Source organism: Alosa alosa, chromosome 1, assembly GCF_017589495.1.
Source record: "Alosa alosa isolate M-15738 ecotype Scorff River chromosome 1, AALO_Geno_1.1, whole genome shotgun sequence".
Lineage (NCBI taxonomy): Eukaryota > Metazoa > Chordata > Actinopteri > Clupeiformes > Clupeidae > Alosa > Alosa alosa.
Window position 1 is genome coordinate 7,293,924 of NC_063189.1, and position 20,278 is coordinate 7,314,201.

General features: G+C 45.3%; 2 protein-coding genes across 2 annotated transcripts in view; both read right to left on the minus strand.

Annotated features, from left to right (window-relative positions):
- The window catches only part of tyrp1b (tyrosinase-related protein 1b), a 6,437-nt gene extending 4,328 nt beyond the window's left edge, over window positions 1-2,109 (minus strand). The window contains exons 1-3 of the mRNA XM_048260166.1: window positions 1,772-2,109; window positions 818-1,173; window positions 1-93 (exon numbers count right to left, since the gene is read on the minus strand). The exon at window positions 1-93 is cut by the window's left edge and continues 230 nt beyond it. Coding sequence (XP_048116123.1) covers window positions 1-93; window positions 818-1,172 — 448 coding nt within the window. The 5' untranslated portion in view covers window position 1,173; window positions 1,772-2,109. The remainder of the gene's footprint in view (window positions 94-817; window positions 1,174-1,771) is intronic.
- A 926-nt stretch (window positions 2,110-3,035) lies between these two features.
- Window positions 3,036-20,022, minus strand: si:dkeyp-118a3.2 (uncharacterized abhydrolase domain-containing protein DDB_G0269086). The gene is made up of 8 exons (XM_048258043.1): window positions 19,943-20,022; window positions 10,299-10,832; window positions 9,080-9,786; window positions 8,743-8,986; window positions 7,233-7,535; window positions 5,746-5,866; window positions 5,114-5,218; window positions 3,036-3,263 (listed from the first exon to the last, which is right to left on the minus strand). Exons 2-8 carry the CDS (start codon window positions 10,363-10,365, stop codon window positions 3,128-3,130), a joined length of 1,683 nt encoding a protein of 560 aa, XP_048114000.1. The 5' UTR covers window positions 10,366-10,832; window positions 19,943-20,022; the 3' UTR covers window positions 3,036-3,127.
- Window positions 20,023-20,278: the final 256 nt, after the last annotated feature.

Consider the following 20,278-nt stretch of genomic DNA (forward strand, 5'->3'; position numbering starts at 1 on the left):
CCAGGTCTGGGTGGACAGTGCGCTTAGCCATGTCCAGTGCGTTGACAAACGCTTGTTTTTCAGCACTGCTCATCTGCATCACATTACGACGCACTAAAGGCAAGAACAATTAACACTTACAAATGCTTTATGGGTGATCAGACTAAGGTTTTGTGTGAGTTATATGCAGCCAAATTTAGAGATGGAAATGGTTTTCTAAAAGGAATGTATTGTGATATGCCAGTGATAAAACACATTTCCATGTAGCATCTATTCTGTATTCTGTATTGTGTAATCTGAGAGGAATCATTCTGCTTGTTTCTGCTCTCCAGGCTCCTGAGGAGGTCAGTGGGAATGAGATTAAGTGCTGCTGGAGGATGAGAGAGAGGGGAATTATGACAGGAATGTGAGGTGGACATTTTTGGCACACAATACACACTACTTGTGCTCGGGCAAGAACAAATGGGATTTGCTTAATGATTGGATGATGCCAGCTTATATTTTGTAAAACCTAAAAAAAATATTTGAGCTATCTGGGCTCAATTGCATACTTTACGGTTTGCAGTTGAGAAAAGACAGATCTGGTCTTTGAAAATATTATTTTTTTTAAACATTATCTTATTTGTTCAATATTCACCTTTGCTAGAATATGTATTGTTGAGTGTAAATGACTGCATAAACCCACATTAGGATACTGTAATCTGAGACCAAACCCCCCTCTCAGGCATCAGGCATATGATCACACATTTCTGCAGTGATGAAGTCTGCAGTGGTAAAGATCAGTTGATCTGGGCTCGTGTGCGGATGCCACAGAGTTGTCTCGGTCACTTTCTCTTACCCACTGTCACGCGCTGGTTACAGTTGGGTCCACTCAAACCGTGTCGGCAGCGTCCACAGTGGTGGCCAGAGTAGTTTCCGGCACACTGACAGGTTTGGTTGAAGAAACGTAGTGGCCAGCGTTCCCGGTCATCGCGCCCATCGTGGGGGTACTGCGGACCATGAGGGCGTCTGTCGGCCACGATAGGCACACATGCACCCCTGCCCTGGCTGGCACCGCACGGATCGTTAGTGCTTCCTGGCGGAGAAGGACAGCACTGGCCGCTCCGCAAACCTTCCGGAGTCACACACTCCCTGGGAAACTGGCAGTACACCAGCGTGGTACTCAGACACACCAGCAACACAGTCCGCCACATGCTGCAACACACACACACACACACACACACAAAGAGGATTTTACAGAGTCCCTGAGGTAAGACCACACTTCTGAAAACACACATACACCTCTCTCTCTCTCACACACACACACACACTCACACACACACGCACGAGTTCACACAGAGTAGCTGAAACAGTGGCTGAAATTTTCCATTGTAACAGGATATTCTCAATACATGTTATTAAATACCAAGATAATATCATGATACACAATCAAAAATGCATGCACAAACACATTTTGCCCTAAAATATCTTCAAATATTTAGTCCTAAAATTCATAATTGCTCACGACTCCTCTCTCTTCTCTGGCTATACATATATACATTGCTAACAGCAAAGATGCACTGAACCCCTAACAGAACCCATTAACAGACACATACTGTCATGATGTGTGATTAATCTAACACCTATCATAACAGAAACAGGCTGATCTCATCTACTGTGCAGTTTGGACCGCATTAAACAACAAAAGTTTCAAAGACTATTCCGGCTGCAAAAGACTCTTCTTTGGTGTTATTCCTTCGCACTGGGTGCAGTCTTCCGTCTAAGTGGAATCTTAGGTTCCTAGTCAGCTCACCTCGGCTCACTCGTACACAACACCAATACAGAGATACAGCAGCTTCTTCTCAGAGAGCCTCCGGTCCACTCCCAGTCATTCAACAAGGCAAAGCCACACACTTGAGAATGTACCACGGCAGTTCAGTTGCTCATCTCATGTGAAGTCCTTTTTGTTTCTTCTCTATCCTGCTCCCCCTCTCTTCTCTTCTCTCTCTCTCTTTCTCCCTTTCCCCCTCTCTTTACTCTGTTGTACTGTAGTTCCCTGTGAGCGGCCCCTGATCTTTGAGTCTTAAATACCACCGGAGCGCATGATCGCCACGGCTTCTGTGATCCCCTCGTGATTCCAGCTCACCCACCACAAATCTGACCCTTCATGCCAAAAGACAAATACAAATCACATAAATACTGTATTCTATCTCAGCAGGAAATGCCAGACAGTCAGAGCTCTTCCACGAAACAATGGGGATCATTTGTGGAGGAGTCTGCTGTTATGTAAAATGCCAGATTTTACTGTCTATCGTAAGTGATGCTGCTGTGTTTTTGAGATACCAACATTTTGTTATAAGAAAGACAGGACACCTGGTTTTACAGTGTTTAATTCCATGTTAAACATTAAGAACATGACCATAGTTTGACATCAGTAATTACAAATGCAAAGTCCAACAGTGTGTTTAACATTTAATATTGTATGTAATACTATAATGCATGTTGTCTTCTGGCAGATGTGAATAGACATTGTAAGGAGTGATTCTGTAGTAGCAACAGTGTCCAAGAGCCTGTGGCCCTCATCACCAGATACACAGGAGACACAAGTGCACACCTGAACCAGTGAATTGACCCTCAAGTGCACACCTGAACCAGTGAATTGACCCTCAGGAAAGCATGGAGCAGAGTTCTAAAAACACTGAGCAATATCTCACTCATTCATAAACATAACCAGAAATAGTGTGTCTGTCTCTCTCATTCTCTTCCATTCATACACTTGCAGTCAGTTTTCATGCACACATATTTATGATACACTTATTGTCTAGCACAACAAATTACTGTACTAAATAGCCTAAAAACAATCAAAGGGCCTCATAGATCACAGTTCTAAAGACAAACTAAGTGAAACAGAAGGAGGAATAGGAGTGTGTCACTTGCATGGATATTTTTGTGTGTGCATGTATGTGTGTATGTATGTACAGTATATGTACAGTATACAGGAGGTGTACATGTGGGTATGTCTGTGTTTATGGATGCAAGTGTGTGTAAGATGCTGTGTGTGTGTGTAATATGCTGTGTGTGTGTGTGTGTGTGTGTGTGTGTGTGTGTGTGTGTGTGTGTGTGTGTGTGTGTGTGTGTGTGTGTGTGTTGTGTGTGTGTGAGTGATTCCTTAGAGAACTGAAGTTCTAACATCATGTGAAGACTCTTCACTGCTGCGGCTCTCTTCTGTGGAGTTCAGCTTAATGTCTGTCATGGTGACCTCCTGCTGGGCCTGTTTTAGATCTGACGCATCACTCACAGTGTTTCTGCACACACACACACACACACAGAGAGAGAGAGAGAGAGAGAGAGAAAGAAAGAGATTTCCCAGTCAGCACTCTATGAATGTTCTCATCTCATGCCGAGGCAGATGGGGAGAGGGTTCTCTTGAGCAGCTAGTGTCTGCTGTGCCTAAACAGCATTTTACAGGCTGTCAAGATGACAAACGGAGAAAGATGCAGTGTACAGTAAAGGTGTTGCTAACATTTTCATCGGGTTTGTTCATCATTGAAAACAGATCAATAGCTCTGCAACTGGGTTGAACCAATACAGTGGATAAAATCATGTTCACAAAATGAAAATCCAAGTGTATTATCAGGGTGAGGCTGTGGTCTTTAAGCATTTACTTTTATTCTGTATCATACTTGTTATGTAGAATTGTTTTGTCTAATAGCAACTGTGACTATAATGAGAACAATAAAAACACGGTAACACTACAGTTGTCATGACTATTCGAGGAGGAAATGTTTACAATAATTAGAGTAATTATTCTGTCTATACTGTAATTGGGGGAGTTAAACTAAGTTGGACTAAGCCTGCATTGAGGTCACAGCATTTGTAGTGGGATACTTGGCCTTCTTTGCCTCAACCTAATCAGCATTGGGGAGTTTAAACTTTCTTAGCATTTGCCATATTAGAGGGATTTTTCATGAACTCCCTGCTGAAAAGTCAAAGGGGTGTTCAAGATGGATAGTACCAGTCCTTTATTATGATTGGCTGAATCGTGTTTGAAACCATTCTAAAATACTCACTACTATGAAACCCATTACTTTCAATGGCTTGCGTGCGCAAAAACTGGTCTGCCACTGCACCAAGCACTTTGCCGCTCTTGCGCGTACCGTGGTGTTCAATCATGTTGAACTTTGACCGCGGCACGCTGTAAATCACAGGTATTTTGCGCTGAGCCCGGTGGCAAGCACAACACTTTGGGACATTACATTAACCAAGAAGCCTAGAAATCTAGACACACCCTAGCGGCAGCAAATGTAATTTGCAGCCAGGGTAGTCTAGCAACTCTCCGTTGGCTTGCGAGCTGGAAAAATGAAACTTCTATCAGGCCAATCACATCTTGTATAGAGTCGGCGACGGTTCCGCGTGAATTTCCTGCTACTGGAAAACAAAGAAGATGGATGCTGCTGCTGGCGAACAGCGGTCTTTGAATCGTGACTCGAGTTAAGCTTTTTTCAAATAGCCAACTTGCTCCACTGGTGGGAAAATGCATGGGACTCATGAGTTGAAGCGCTTTCCTATTGCGTGCAAAGGAAATTTGAAAGACAACCGTTTATCCCGCCCCTTGGATTTAGCAGTGCCTATGGTAAGTTCCCAGACCCTACATCTTGAAGTGGGTGTGGCTCGTCAGGCTACCAAGAGCGACCTAGCAACCTAGCAACCTAGCGGTGACCAAGAGCAACCTAGCGGTGAAGGCAGCACATGGCGCGCGCAATGTGATCCCCCCTTTACACGTTGACCACATCACATTAATACTGGATCACTAATTGATACAAAAGTTGGAGTTGCTTGGCAACCATTCCACTATCATATTTCTTAAATTATTATTTATGAATAAATCGTTGTATTTCTCGTTGCTGTGTCTTTATTTTATAAAAACCTTGCCAGGTACATGTAGTAACCATTTAAGAAAAGCATGTTGTGTCGTGCCTAACAATGCCCCTTAGCTATTCTAAAATCACTGGTACTTACTGTACACTCTTTACTGTGCTGAACCTTGTAAAATAGCTTGACATTTCTGCCAGAATATAGGGCAGTAAAAAAACTCAGGAGCTGTGTGCATGTGAGCTGTGCTGTTGCAGTGAGTGTGTGTGCTGGATGAACTCACTGCTGAAGGCCATCTTCAGATGGTAAGGTGGTGTCTGTGTTTTCTGCAGGGCCTGATTCAGCTGACGCACCACCCTCCTCACATGCTCTCTCGGGAGCTGGAGAACTGTAACACACATACACACACACACACACACACACACACACACACACACACACACACACACACACACACACACACACACACACACACACACACACACACACACACACACACATTACACACACACACACACACACACACACACACACAGACGCACACACACACACAGACACAGACACACAAACACACAGACACACACACACACACACACACACACACACACACACACACACACTGTAATTTGACTGTCTACTGCGATTCATTTCCATATCACATAATGTCTTATAGTATTACAAAGCATACTTACCCACTGAAACACACTTACTGACTAAAACAAATACACAAATGCTTCAGCATACATTAGACATCACAATCACGTGGCATACACATTGGCTCACATGCTGATAGACAGTTGACACATTTAACACACATGTAGGATTCTTGGCTGCCCTGTTTGTCTAGAGGCTGTGCTAGGAGCGTTCACATCAGTGCGTTGGACTGGTCGCACACACACCCAGCTGCTAACCCACCTGCTTGTTCGTTTTTTGCATTTGAGGATGTACACGATCGTTACAACAGTTTGAAGAACAAGGAAGAAAGCTGCAGCAATCGCTCCGATCTTCCAAGCCTCATAGCCCAGAGAGGTGTCCTCTACAGAAGGAAACACAGAGACATTTTAAACACACATTTTGCACAATTTCAAGGAGACGTAGGTCCTCTCTGAACTGGTTATGTTACAAGACATTATTTGTCAAACCTTATGTTCATCCAAAGGTTGATGTTTCAGGATTCTATTTTCAGTGACGGGTCAAAGCATGAAGACAACACCTCGTTATGTAGGGTTTTTGTAGGGTGACAGTTTGTAAGGGATGTTTTTGTAGATGAGTAGTTTTATGACATCGTGAAATGTACAGAAATCTGGGGAACTCTCTTGGGTGCCTTTAAATTTCTGGAACATTGCTCAACTAATCGGATCCCCAAACTGAAGGGCAGCAGATGAACACCTTTCTACAGCCTAGCAGCACACTCTGTAAACCACTGACTCAATCCTGACATTTCATTAGTCGATATAAGGCCATCTGTTGATGTACACAGACACCTGTCTACAACTCACTAGTCATCCATCCATTCAATAGGCAGTTTTGTGGTTTCAGTTGAACACCCACACAAATATCATAACTGATTTTATTACCAGTCCATAAATAATACCAAAGGCAGGACAGGACCAGACAGGTAGCCAAACTGACCATGCACCATTAGGGATTGCTTCCAGTCATTGCATAGTTAGACCTCAGGTTCATTTTGTTACCATTGGACCAGCCTTTAATCATGCATGGATCAGTATGGGAGAGATTACAGAAACAGTATCTTTGGACTTGGTCAATTTACCCATTCTGGCTCCTGCATCAATTGCTAGCATTGCTATGACTATTTGTATTTATTGCTTCAGGTTGCTGTAGCACACAGCCATTGTTTTATCTACATTTCAAACAAATGCTTCGTTTCAATGTCATTGACCTGAACTACCCCACCTGGTCGCTGATGGATCCACTCCTCAGAATAGATCTGTGATTCTTTTTGCAAAGAAAGTTTCCGGACTAAAAAAGCTAAGCTGAGTGCAATAGGTGGCGGTAGCTAGGCTGGGAGAGGACTGACAAACTCGTTTGACACTTATTTACCAAAAATATTTATAGCATTATTATTTATTACCTTTTAATTTTTGAAGCATATTATTATTATTATTATTATTATTATTATTATACTGCTTAAAGAGACTAATTTTCCTTGCATTTGTTTTATGGAAACAGAGCTGTAACATAGTGTTGGCACGGGTCTGGCACGGGTCTGTTTTTCTTACTCCCTGCCTCTGGGTGACTTCTCCCCGTCAGTGCCAGCTGTTTTTCTTTTTATTGTTACCTGGTTATCTGAATATAAAGTCAGAAACCTGTTAGGCCCTCAGAGGACTTCTGTTTGTGTTTTGGGGGGTGTTGGTTGGTGATCTATATTGTGATTGTACCTTTAGGTTCAGCTGACTCTAACAGCACATTCACGTCCCCCTCCACTGCGTCATCTTCACCCTCCTCTTCCTCCTCCTCCTCCTCCTCCTCATCTCCTCCCAGGGGTGTTGCAGGCAGCTCCTCCAGGCTCTCCACCAGAGTGGGCGCCGCCTCAACCACCTCTGGGCCTACCAGCAGGTGCTCCTCGGACGTAATCAGCCTGTCCACAACGTTGGTCTCCTCTGCGACCTCCCGGGCCAGTGTGTTGTCTTCAGGGGCCGCCACTGGGCCCACTGGCTCAGCGCTCTCCGTGGTGACCACCCCTGATGGAGTGAGAGTAAGTGGGGGGAAAGTATTTAGCAGGTGGGTGAATATTATACCGCAAAGCTGAGAGAAAATCTTGGAGGGAACATATGGAATGTAAAAGAAACCCCCTCCCATGTCCACGCTGAACTCACTGGGGTGTGACTCTCAAGCCTGCTAAGCTAATGTCAGCCACAGGTCCCTGTGGTAGCACCACGGCTTGACCTGAGTTTGAGTAGGTGTGTGTGTGTGTGTGTGTGTGTGTGTGGGGTCCACCCCCACCCTCAGCGCAGACCGCAGCAGCAGATGCAGCACTACCGTGGAGGTCTGACTGCGTAAGCTAGCCGAGTACATTCAGTATGTGAACAGCATGTTCAAACCAGTTGGTTTTAAAAAGAACAAAGGGAACTAGAATCCTCTCACAGAACTCTCTTCAAGATGAAACACTGTTAGATATAATGTATTCACTTGTCAGGTGTTGCAGACAAGATGAATCTACTCTATCTGAAACCCTATCACAAAAACTAAGCCTATCACAAAAAAGAGAGTTGTCAGTGTATGATCTTGTGATGTCTGATGCGTGTGTATGTATTAACATGTATATGTGTGTGCTTGTACGTGTGTGCGTGTGTGTGTGTGTGTGTGTGTACGTGTGTGTGTGTGTGCGTGTGTGTGTGTGCGTGTGTGTGTGTGTGTGTGTGTGTGTGTGTGCATGTACATCATCATGTGAGGAGCCCTGTGTGCCTGCTTTTCTGTGGTTTATGGCGACTTTGCAGGAGCTGCAGTGGGCTAAGCCCTGAGGGAGCTACTCTTCAGTGGAAGTGGGTCAGGCGTACAAGACAGAGAGCCCTGTGCTTTATCACAGGGGTGAATGACAGGGCTGGGGCCGTATATTCAGCTGGGTGGATGAAGAAGACACTCACTGTCTTCACTGGATTAACCAGAAACTCTATAAAAGGGACATACATCTTGAGTGAATCCTGCAGAGGTGAATGGAGAATTGTCCTCAACTTTCCAGTTATCAACTATCTGTACAAAATGCAATACAAACTTGCGTTGTGTGTGTTAATGAGAGAGTGTCAAGCGATAAGGAGGAGGTGTGCAGTGATGGTGGGAATATAATGTCTGCATCACTGCACTGCACCATCACTGCAGTTGCAAATAAACAGTTATAATGTCTGCATCACAGCCCGTGGTGGTGTGTGGTGTCATGTCAGGCACATTTACCTTCATCATCTGATTCACTGGTGTCTGTGGTCTCCTGTGCCACCTCCTCCTCCTCCTCCTCTTCCTCAGATGGCACAGCAACCACCACTGCACCTCCCTCCTCCTCCTCCTCCTCCTCAGATGGCACAGCAACCACCATTGCACCTCCCTCCATCTCCTCCTCCGTCCCCTCCACTATGCCTCCCTCTCCTTCTTCCTCCACTGTCTTTTCTTTCGGCTCCTCTCCTCCCTCCACTCCTCCTATCTCACCCAGGACTGACACCACTTCAGCTGCTTCCTCCTCCACCTCCTCCTCCACCTCCTCCTCCACCTCCCCTCCTGCCTCTCCTCCCTCCACTGGAGCTGCCTCCTCCACTGCAGAGTCCTCCTCACCCACAGCAGCCACCTGGGTCTCCTCCAGGCCTGCGGCCTCTGGCTCTGCTCCTGCCTCCGCCTCTCCCTCTGTAGCCTCCCCTTCTCCGCCCTCCTCACCTGCAGCAGCTACAGCTGCAGCCTCCACTGCTGCGGCCTCCATCACCTCTGACACAGCCTCCTGCTCTGATGCTGCCCCCACCTCCACTCCATCTTCCTCCTGTAGTACTCCCTGAGTGACCTCCTCTCCCTCAGTGGTGGCTGCCACCTCCTCCTCCCTGCCTGCTTGCTCCTCCTTCTCCACCCCAGTGGCTGGCTCTGCTTCCTCCTGCTCCGGAGTGGCCTCTACAGCAGAGGCAGGCAGCGTCTCCTCAGCAGCCTCGGGTGCAGCCTCGGCAGCCTCAGAGGCAGCCTCTTCCAGCACCTCCTCCTGCTGTGGCGGCACCTCCTCTGTCTCAGCCTCACTCGCTGGCTCCTCCGCCGTCACCTGGGGCTCTGGCTGGTCCTCGTCCGTGGCGGCCTCCACCACTGAGTCCTCCAGCACGGCCTCGGCCTCGGGCTCTGCAGGCAACTCTGTGTCTGTGGGGACGTGCTCGGCCTGCTCAAAAGCAACCTTCACGGCCTCCTCCACGGCCACCAGGCTGGGCGCTTCAGCCAGCGTCTCTTGCAGGACGGGGGAGTCTGTAGACGGTGCTGCCATGCCCATGCCACGTGGTGAGAAGAGAGAAAGCTCTTTAAGAGTAATTTGTTACAGTAGATCAACCACAGCACATTTGCCTGTGCATTCCTAGCCAGCACAAACACATCGTTCACCAGGTAACTTCATCAGGGCATTCAGTGACCACTCAGCTGGACTCAACACACCCGCTACCCACAGCTGGGCCATGCCACCTGCCCTAAACCACTAAACTCACTCATGCCTCACTCATGCCTTGCTGTGTGCACTCACAGTTATGTTTATACTATAGTAATGTTTCAGCAAAACACAATGGAATAACAATCAGTCATACAGATCAGCAGCCTGCAGCCAGCACACTGGTTTGTAATAGTATTTACAACCAAAATATATAAAAAATATATATGATTTCAATGTTTTTAATTAGTGTAGTCTGAAGATTCCACATAAATCAACAGTTGCCAACTACAAATAAACTCCTATGCAAATAAAATCAGACAGTGATAGCAACAAAATAGATGCACCTTACCTTGAGCCCAGCAGAGCTGAGCAAGAGTGAGAAGCACAATCCATCCTTTAAGCAAGCATGAGTCCATGGTATTAGAGACCACTCCAGAACAATCCTTGCACTTGCTCAAGCCTGTGCACGCAGTAGCGGTGTTGGAGTGTTTGTTTGTGTGCGTGTGTCTCTGTTAGTGTCTGTAGGTATCTCTCCAAGTCCTGGACAGAGTGAGGCTTGGTGCCGCGCGACTCTCCGTCTTACAAGTAAAGAATCTCCTTCCTTGAGTGGTGATATTAACCTCGCCATCTTGCCTTCCGTAGCGTGATGACCGGCAAAAGGCAGGCCTGGAAAAGTGTCAGAGCGGTGCGAAATGTTTGGTGGATTCCTCTCGGCAGCCCTGGAAAACTCTGGCGACATGTCACACACACACAGCGAACCTTAATATAGCCGTTATGAGGGAGCTGTCACTTCTGCGGCCGTGGCGGGAGGATTGAGCAGGCGTAGCGCCACACCTGCGGGCCTTGGAGCAGCGTGGGCAGGACCACTGGACACTGGGACCATCTCACACAGACAGAGACACATCTTACGGCCTCACACTGGGACACATCTCACACAGGCAGAGACACATCTTACGGCCTCACACTGGGACCATCTCACACAGACAGAGACACATCTTACGGCCTCACACTGGGACACATCTCACACAGGCAGAGACACATCTTACGGCCTCACACTGGGACACATCTCACACAGGCAGAGACACATCTTACGGCCTCACACTGGGACCATCTCACACAGACAGAGACACATCTTACGGCCTCACACTGGGACACATCTCACACAGGCAGAGACACATCTTACGGCCTCACACTGGGACCATCTCACACAGACAGAGACACATCTTACGGCTGCAACACTGGCCACTGGGACACATCTCACACAGACAGAGACACATCTTACGGCCGCAGCATTGGCCACTGGGACACATCTCACACAGACAGAGACACATCTTACGGCCTCACACTGGGACACATCTCACACAGGCAAAGACACATCTTACGGCCTCACACTGGGACCATCTCACACAGACAGAGACAGATCTTACGGCCGCAACATTGGCCACTGGGACACATCTCACACAGACAGAGACACATCTTACGGCCGCAACACTGGGCCGCAGACTGGACATCTCAGTGTCATCAGGAGAGAAGCACAGCCAGACGCCCAGCCACTGCTCTCCATCGCACATGAGGTTCTGAGGCCCGTACAGTACGCAGACACAGCAGAGAGCACTGGCGTGTGCTGGCCCTCAGCTAGTCTGGCCCTCAGCTGGTCTGGCCCTCAGCTGGTCTGGCTCTCTGCTGGTCTGGCTCTCTGCTCCGCGAGGCCCAGCGTTGCAGCCATCAAAGAGTCCTGTACAGTCCTGGACTTCAGTCATTGTCCAGAAGACTCCCCTGCTGTGACCTGTGCTCATCAGACACTGCTCCCTGGACAATCTGTCATTGCCTTGTGAATGATAGAAGATAGAAAGAGAGAGAGGGAGAGACTATGTGGGTGTCTGTGTTTGTGTGTATTTGGAACAAATGGCGATGCTTTCATGGCATCATGTTGGAAAAGTTGATATTGCAGTAGATTTGCTCCATCAGTAAGTGCTCTGTGTGAATGTTCATTGCAAATAAACAAAACAGGCTACAGCGGTTATGACAAAGCAAAACATACTGTAGACATACACACACTAGAAGAAGCAGACTGAACTCATGAAGCAGTGACTGTGTGTGTGTGTGTGTGTGTGTGTGTGTGTGTGTGTGTGTGTGTGTGTGTATGCGCATATGCATATTGGTGCCTGTGTTTGTGTGTGTGTGTAGATAGATAGATAGATAGATAGATACTTTATTGATCCTCAAGGGGAAATTCAAGTTGTGTGAAATTGTGTGTGTGTGTGTGTCTGTGTGTGCGTGTGTGTGTTTGTATGTGCATATGCATATTGGTGCCTGTGTGTGTGTGTTTGTATGCGTGCGTGCGTGCGTGTGCGTGCGTGTGTGTGTGTGTGTGTGTGTGTGTGTGTGTGTATGCGTGTGTGTGCATGTGAGTGTGTGTGTGTTTGTATGTGCATATGCATATTGGTGCCTGTGTGTGTGTGTTTGTATGCGTGCGTGTGTGTGTGTGTGTGTGTGTGTGTGTGAGTGTGTGTGTGTATGCGTGTGTGTGTTTGTATGTGCATATGCATATTGGTGCCTGTGTGTGTGTGTATGTGTCTGTATGCATATGTGTTCATGGATGTGTGCATTTTGTCAACATTGCCTCAGCCCTCCTCTCTTTTCAGATGAGAATGTGCAGAAACACCCACCATGCCCAGGATTTTTCATCTGTTCTCAGAGGAGGACAGATCCCAGCCTAGGTGTTAAAAACACAAACATATACACACACACAGTGAGAATGGTATGTGTGTGTATGTTTTGGCAATGCATAGGGCTCTGTGCTTTACATGATACACCTCTGTTCATGTGTTGCGCTTTGTAAATACTTTACTGCATTACGATCACACTAATGAAGCTCCTTTGTGTTTGACAGAAGTGCGGGACAAAGAGTCTAACACTTTTGTCCTGCCTCCTTGCCATGGATGTTAGGTTGCTCTGTGGCTCTTTGCTGTTTCTGAAACAGAGGGAGAGAATGCCTCTCACACGCTGCGCTCCGTGACTGCAGCAGATTAGGAGGGTGCCGGCCTGACTCTAAGCTATGGCAGCCTGGTCACATGCCTTTCACATTGTGTTTTGCACCACCAGGCACTGTGCCTAACATGGGCAGCGGCGGCGTGTGACCCCTGAGGATTACGCTCCCTCCTGTTCTGCTCCCCCACTCAAGGGCCCTCCTATGGAGCCGCTGCGCGAGGGGCGGGAGGCACACCTATAGATCTCTAATGAGCGCAGACACTGACCTGGGGTCGGGGCCATGCTTTTCCTGGAATGTTACTCAACGTAATTACAAATGGAAAGATGCCACGTGAGATAGCTTTTGTTTCATGGTGTTTTTGAACATGACTGTAAGAGGGAGTCCTGCAGGTCATATGGATTGAGGCATTGTGGACAACTACCGTCAGGACAGCTCAGTTCAAATACACCACATATTGCTATCTCCATTGCTATTGCAGGTCTCCTCTCAGTTAACATTTTCATCAAATCAATCCGACATTTTTCTGCATAGTGATATTTAAAGATCAAACCTCCAAGAGATCATATTGTCAAGGGTTTGTTGACATCTATTCACTGTTTGAGTATGGAGTGCGCTCAGTGGAATGAGAAGTCGGCTCTCTTCCTTCCCTGCTCCCTCTGCTCACTCGCTCCAGTGTGTGTGCTAGAGCTGCTGTATTTGGCGGGCTCCTGCCAGAATGTGAAATGTGCAGCATGCATGCAGACCTCTGTGACTCCAGGCAGCCATGTTCCTCAGCCTCAGAGCAGACCCAGGGCCAGAGCTCATTACCACCCAACTAACACCTGCACACCAATCTGCACACACAGACAACTCCAACTAACTCTTTCTCTCTCACACACACACACACACACACACACCACACACACACACACACACACACAAATTAAATAATAATAATTTATGTATACCGTAAGAAAAAGTGTTGCAACGCCATAACTCGTTGTTTTGTTCAATGTGTACACAACCGCTTGGAGCTCCAGTGGAATTTTAATTTCCATTCAGTAAATGCTCCCATTAAGAACCAAACCAGATTTTATGGCTACTGAAAAATGTAAGGATCATCAGCAAATGTTATTTTGAAGTGTTAAATGTATCATTAGTTTGCTTTGTGTTAAATGTATCATTAGTTTGCTTTGTGTTACTGTCAGTACACTTGTACATTGGTACAGGTTGTGGGTTTGGTGTGTGTATCACTAATCCAGGCTGGTCTAGTCTACTGGCAGTGTTGGGTAAAGAAAACAAACATTTTGTGGGCATTCACATAGCCGAGTTAGCCTGAATATTTTCATTACTACATAAAGATTATGATTAAAGATCATTACAGAACTATGGATAAGATACTCAGCGTTACGTAAACATTGTTCTAAAAACTTGCATAGCACATGTAACATCTACCCAAAGCCCCTTTCTCCTGTGTTGCGTCCTTACTCCAGAATCACTGAGAAAAGATTTCACAAGCATCACTGGGTGGCACAGTCGGGCAGAAAGACCTCTGAAACTAGATCCATTATAATGCTTAGTATCCTACAGAATGTAGGCTATGATGCTAGGATATGAATGATGGGGGTAATGGAGCACGGCTCCTCTGTTTATCATGCCGCTGTTTCTGTTTTCCTGGGAAGTCTACAGAACTGGGCCTGCTATATGGAGCATCTTTTTGGGTCACTGATTGCTAACTGCACTCCAAACTCGACAAAGCAAACTCACTTTGCAACTATCTACCTATTTATGAATATTCATCCTAGTGTGCCACAGCCACAACAACAGAGCCTGTGGAGAAGATGTGGATGGAGTAATGTATGCATCATTGCTATTTGCATTTTCAGTTTGTTTATGCCTGCTCTGCTTTAGTTTGCTGGAAGTGTCTGCTTCAAAGGCTGTTGATATGGTTATTTCTTGTTAGAGAGAGAGAGAGAGAGAGAGAAAGAGAGAGAGAGGAGAGAGAGAGAGAGGGAGGGAGAGAGAGAGAGAGATGTTAATGCATGTTTCTCTCTGCATTCTTCATCAACACTGAAAATCATCACATCAAAGCAATGTGAACTGCCCCCATGAGCTGCAAGAGGGACTGTGTTTTTATGATGGGGGCACACGCCTTCTACCACGTGTTTTTATGATGGGGGCACACCTTCTGCAGAGTGTGGCGATCTCTGCATGTTTATGATGGGGGCACACGCCTTCTGCAGAGTGTGGCGATCTCTGTTGTGACCTGTGGACCCACCACTTCATTTTTAGGTGATATTCAACTCTGTTAAGCCACATGTTGAGCAGGTTCACAAAATATTATGGTAGCTGGATTATTGTTTGAGACTCCAGACTTTAGGCTAGTTTGTGTGTGTGTGTGTGTGTGTGTGCAGGGACGTGCACAGGGGGGTTGCTCAGGTTGTCCCGGGCAACTGCCCATATGCCCTTCTTGACTCATGTTGCCCTTCTGGGGAAAATAAAAAATAAATCGTACAATGGATGCAGAATTTCACGTAGGCCTAGATAAAAAAAAATCGCAAAGCCTCATTCACTTCCATTCGAGCACCGAAAGTGAAAGTCAGTAGGGGAAGGGCAAACTCTGTTTACGTGGCTGCAGCGCTGCACGCGACCGGCAACTGAGCTGAGCCTGCATAAGCGGCCCTAGAAGCAGATTTGCGCGGTTGTCGTACAGTATGAGACGACTCAACGTTGTCGGAAAAGGTGTGTTTGTGATGTATAACAAACGAACGATCATCGTCATCAAGTTTTATGAAATTAATGAAAATCTTCATAAATCCAGGCGGAGTTTGCCACGTTTAGCCTAAATAATCAGACAGATAGCTTGCAGAGAAGCAGCCCGTTATCACATAGCCTATAGGCTACCCTTTTTTCAGGTCAGAGCAACCATAGACATAGTATACATAGACACCGCATTGGCTGCTGGAAACAAGAAATGCGGCCGCCATCTTGGACCGGTCATACTCCTCGTTGCGTTGCAGCAGAAGACACAAGATGACAGCACTGTGCAGCATGTTCCTTCTCAAATCGGCGGACCATACTCGGGGGATTTACTTTTCACAAGTAAGATTTAACATAACCGTACTATTAGTTGTATTTTGTGAACAGAATATTACCAGAGCTGAGAAGGAGCAATCTTTGATATGTATGAAAATCGTAGCCATCTAGCTAGGCTATGTTTACTCGGTGTTCACCCGGCTATGAACTGAGACTTGATAAGTCATATTCCATAACACTGACTTAGATTACAACTGACACAAGAAGGCTATTGTAGAAATAAATCATACTAGATTTGGCCGGCGAATTTTACACAAGTGGCACAGACTAGCCTATTGGGCAATCGCTAGCTGCTACTTGTAGCCTAAGTGTGTTGGTGGTAGCCTCACTATTTCCTAAATAAAGGAACTTTTCAATAGCTCAAGTTCTTTATTTATCAAGTAGCTTAGCCAGACAAGCTACACTTTTCTTGTCATGTGAAATTAGCACAATTTAAAGTAGCTTCCTATGTAGTGAACTAGCCTACTGCTGTGTGTGTGTTAGGCTACTAATACATTTGACTGGGTGGTAGTTTTGTGTAGTGTTTTATTCATGGCAGAGTAACTGATAGTTTAGCTCACTAAAATTTCGAAGTAGCTTGCCCAACACTGTATTATTCACATGTCATTTACCCTAACAAGAATAAGATGCCTCTCAAATTCCTTTTCATTCATTTATTTATTATTTTGTATCTCTCCAGAACAACTGCCTTGTTCAAGAAGACTGTGAATGAACTGAACGGTCTCCTCACACCCCTGGAACTGAGGAAGGTGCAGCTCTTCATTGCAGTACTGCAGGGCATCTGCTACACTGTGACTGAATGTTTGATTTATGAGCTCCACCTTCATCACCTGCATTCGCCACTCTGTGTCCCATTTTCCCATCGTCTGGTTGACTCAGTCCTCTTTTATGGAATTTACCCAGTTTACTATGCCATCTTATTTGCCCACCTGCTGTCTGAAGCACTTTTGTTCTCAGCCAAAGCAGCCAAGCAATTTTAGCAAGGTGGGAACATACAAAATGACATGCACCAGTTGTCAAAATCATAGAACCAACTGCATGACGGTAACTCTGTCTCACTGAGCCTGTGAAGACACTCCCTGATTCTTTACTGATTGCAATGAACGGGTTGATCTTAGCAGTTTCTAAAATGTTTCTTAATTCCTTTTTATTTAATCTCTTCATTGGGGCAGGAACCTTTCTGTGAACTGTAAATAACAGATGCTGTTGATGAACCCATTGACACTGTACAAGTGACAAGTCACCTTTTTGTCTTGAATTGATGAACTGTTACACTTACTATGCCAAACCAATGTCTGTTTTTTAAGGATCAGAAACAAACCTACAAACTTGCATTTTACAATATTTATGGAACTTGTCTAACAAATGCTGTTGATATTGAACCCAGTTACTCCATTTCCTTTATGCCACACCAATGTCTGTTCATCACTTTATTTTTGATGGCACTGAACTGAAAATGTTAATGGATTTTTTTCTGTCAATTTAACTCATTAAAACTTGTATCAAACCAGTTTTTGTCTATGCTGTCAAACGTGGATTAGTTATGTTCCCAGTTTTTATATTGGATGTCATCACTTTATAATATATCATATATCAGAATATTCTATTACTGTTAAGCCCACTATGAATATTAAAATACACACAACCATGTTTCCTGTATCATACAGCTTTTCTACTGGGAGGTTTACAACTTATTCTGAGTCAATTTACCCAAGTTTGTCACTAAACCACATAGGCCTACTTGGAATACCCCTCAGATGTCTGAATGGCACTGATCTCACTTAAATGTTTTATAATTATAATTTATAATTTATTAAAATACGCTAAATCATGTGTCCTGTATCATAGCTACATGTATGACCTTTGCAGCAAAAAAAAACGCGTGAGAATCTGTTCGGTATTCAGTGAGATATGATTAATTAAGTGCGCTGACAGCTCATCTCACCGGCCAAACAGATTACACTGAGTGGAGTGGATGACCGGTCCAAGATGGCGGCTCCAAATCTCGTCAGCGCTAGTAAGGAGTAGCGGTCGATGCGGCGTCTATGTATATTATGTCTATGAGAGCAACCCCTCAAAATTCCTGTGCACGTCCCTGTGTGTGTGTGCGTGCGTGTGTGTGTGTGTGCGCGCGCGCTTGTGTGTGAACTTACATTTTTAAAATAGACTATGTATTGCTTGTCCTTGTCTATTGGTAAAGGTTGATGTCCAGGGATATCGTTTTTCCGAGATGTTTGTTTTTCCTTATGGAATTTTAAACAAGTGAAATTTCAGAAGGAAACACAGAAGCAGGATGCTAACGGAAGTGAGGACAGTCAGGAAAAGTTTCTACATTTGATAAACGAAGGTCTCCCAACCCCCTACCCTTCTCCCAGGAGTGGCTTTGAAACAATAATCCCCTAATGCACTCCTGCATAAAATAGAACAGTTATATAAGTAGGCATTGTAGATTATATAAGTACGTCAGCGTTATAAATTATTAATCAGCTGTCCGTTTGATGTGTCTATAATTGGATATTTATGTTACGCGGTGGGTCCCGTCGCTCCCAATGCACTTTTAACGGAACGTTTCTGACAGATATGAGAAGTCCCGAAACAGAGCGAGAAGGAAATACGCCTTTAAAGCACACACGCGCGCTCAACACTCTCTGGGATGGCTTAGATGTCGGAGATTGATAATTTTTAATGAAACACAGATGCTCTCTTCCAAAACTGTGGTTGAAGGTGCGGAGAATTGGGCACCTCTGATCATTTTCAAAGATGCTGAAAGGCTAAAGGTTGCTTCTGAAACTATCCTATTTCTTTAGCCTACTCAGTGCTGTTTGTGAAACTTTAGGATTTTCTTCACTTTAAAATACACTAGCCTACCCTTAATATTCATTATGCATAATACTAACAAACGTGTTAAGACGTACGCCTACCCGTTAGAATGAACAAACTAGATACAAGAAACGTTTGATCTTCGATAGACTTTTTCATATTTTGTTGCTCCACTCATTGACCAGCAGAGGACGCCCTGAGGTTTCTTTTACAATTCCACACACCCCTAACCATTACGTCATTTGGATTTTTTTGTAACTGTCAGCGTGTAAAACGTTTCACTCGACAAATTCGTAGTTTTATCAGGCTAAACAAATATTTTGAATTGCACTGTCACATTTCATGTAAATTAGAACTCAGAAAATCTGTGCTTTCTCCTTTTCCAATGGTTGTCGATTAAAATATTATTTCTCCTAAGAGATGCACCAGCCACACCCACTCACTTAAACATTCTTATGATTTCGGCAACCAGGCCTTACATTATTTTAAGTTACTGTAATGGATTTGGTTTTGTGATATGGTGTCATTGTCCGATCTCATCCAGGTTCTGAGCCATGTAGGCCTGCATAGCTTTTTCTAGATTGTCTTTAGCAATGATTATTTTAAAAAGTATTGTAACGATTTGATAGCGACACACACAGCTGTCCAATCAAAAGGTTTATCAGCTGAGAACGAGAGCACACAGACCAAGACCAAAACTCAGAACACAATACACACGGGGCATGTCAAACAGACACACACACTACACATACAGGGGAGGACGCAGCCCCCCACACAAAAAAGGATCACACACGAGGGAGAACTAAAAAGGAAACATGTTACAATAAAGACGCTAACATTACACTCAAAACTAAGGAGAATTAACAACATAAACCCCCCAAACGTTCGCTCTGGTATCCCAGGATGCCCTGCGCGGGAGAACGCTAGCACTGTCTTTTGCGCCGACGTTACAGTATGTTCCATATGTTGTTGTATATCTTTGACATTATCAGCAACACAGGCCATAGACCTTTTAAATGTAAAGCCATGTCCAGGCATGAAATAGTAACAGTTTGTTTCTGTACAGGCCCACCAGCCTACATATGCATAGTTCAGTTATGGACTACCTTCTCAAGAGTTCTTCAGCAGCAGTGCAGAGAGCTATCCTGGAAAATCCAGACCCTGGTAATCTAGAAAGATGCATTTAAAAATCTCACTGCACGCAATTGGATAACACTAGACCATGTTTACTCTGAATGATTTCGGACTTCAACGCAATCGGATAACACTACGACCAATGTGTACTGTCCTCCAACGTTGCAGCGCTGTCTTCATCACTTTAACGTGCATCATTGCTCATTGCCAGAGTGTCTCGCAGAAACAATTCCATTGTGCTCTCGCGAGAACTCTGGATTTCCAGGGTAGCAGAGAGCAGTGCCTCATGGAGATGTCATCAAAAGCGA

Excerpts from the sequence above, each read along its gene's own strand:
- si:dkeyp-118a3.2 (XM_048258043.1), bottom strand. The coding sequence starts at position 10,365 with ATGGACTCATGCTTGCTTAAAGGATGGATTGTGCTTCTCACTCTTGCT. Across the intron at positions 9,787-10,298 it reads TCAGCTCTGCTGGGCTCAAG|CACCGTCTACAGACTCCCCC; the intron begins GTAAGGTGCATC and ends TGGGCATGGCAG. Across the intron at positions 7,536-8,742 it reads CAGTGAATCAGATGATGAAG|GGGTGGTCACCACGGAGAGC; the intron begins GTAAATGTGCCT and ends TCACTCCATCAG.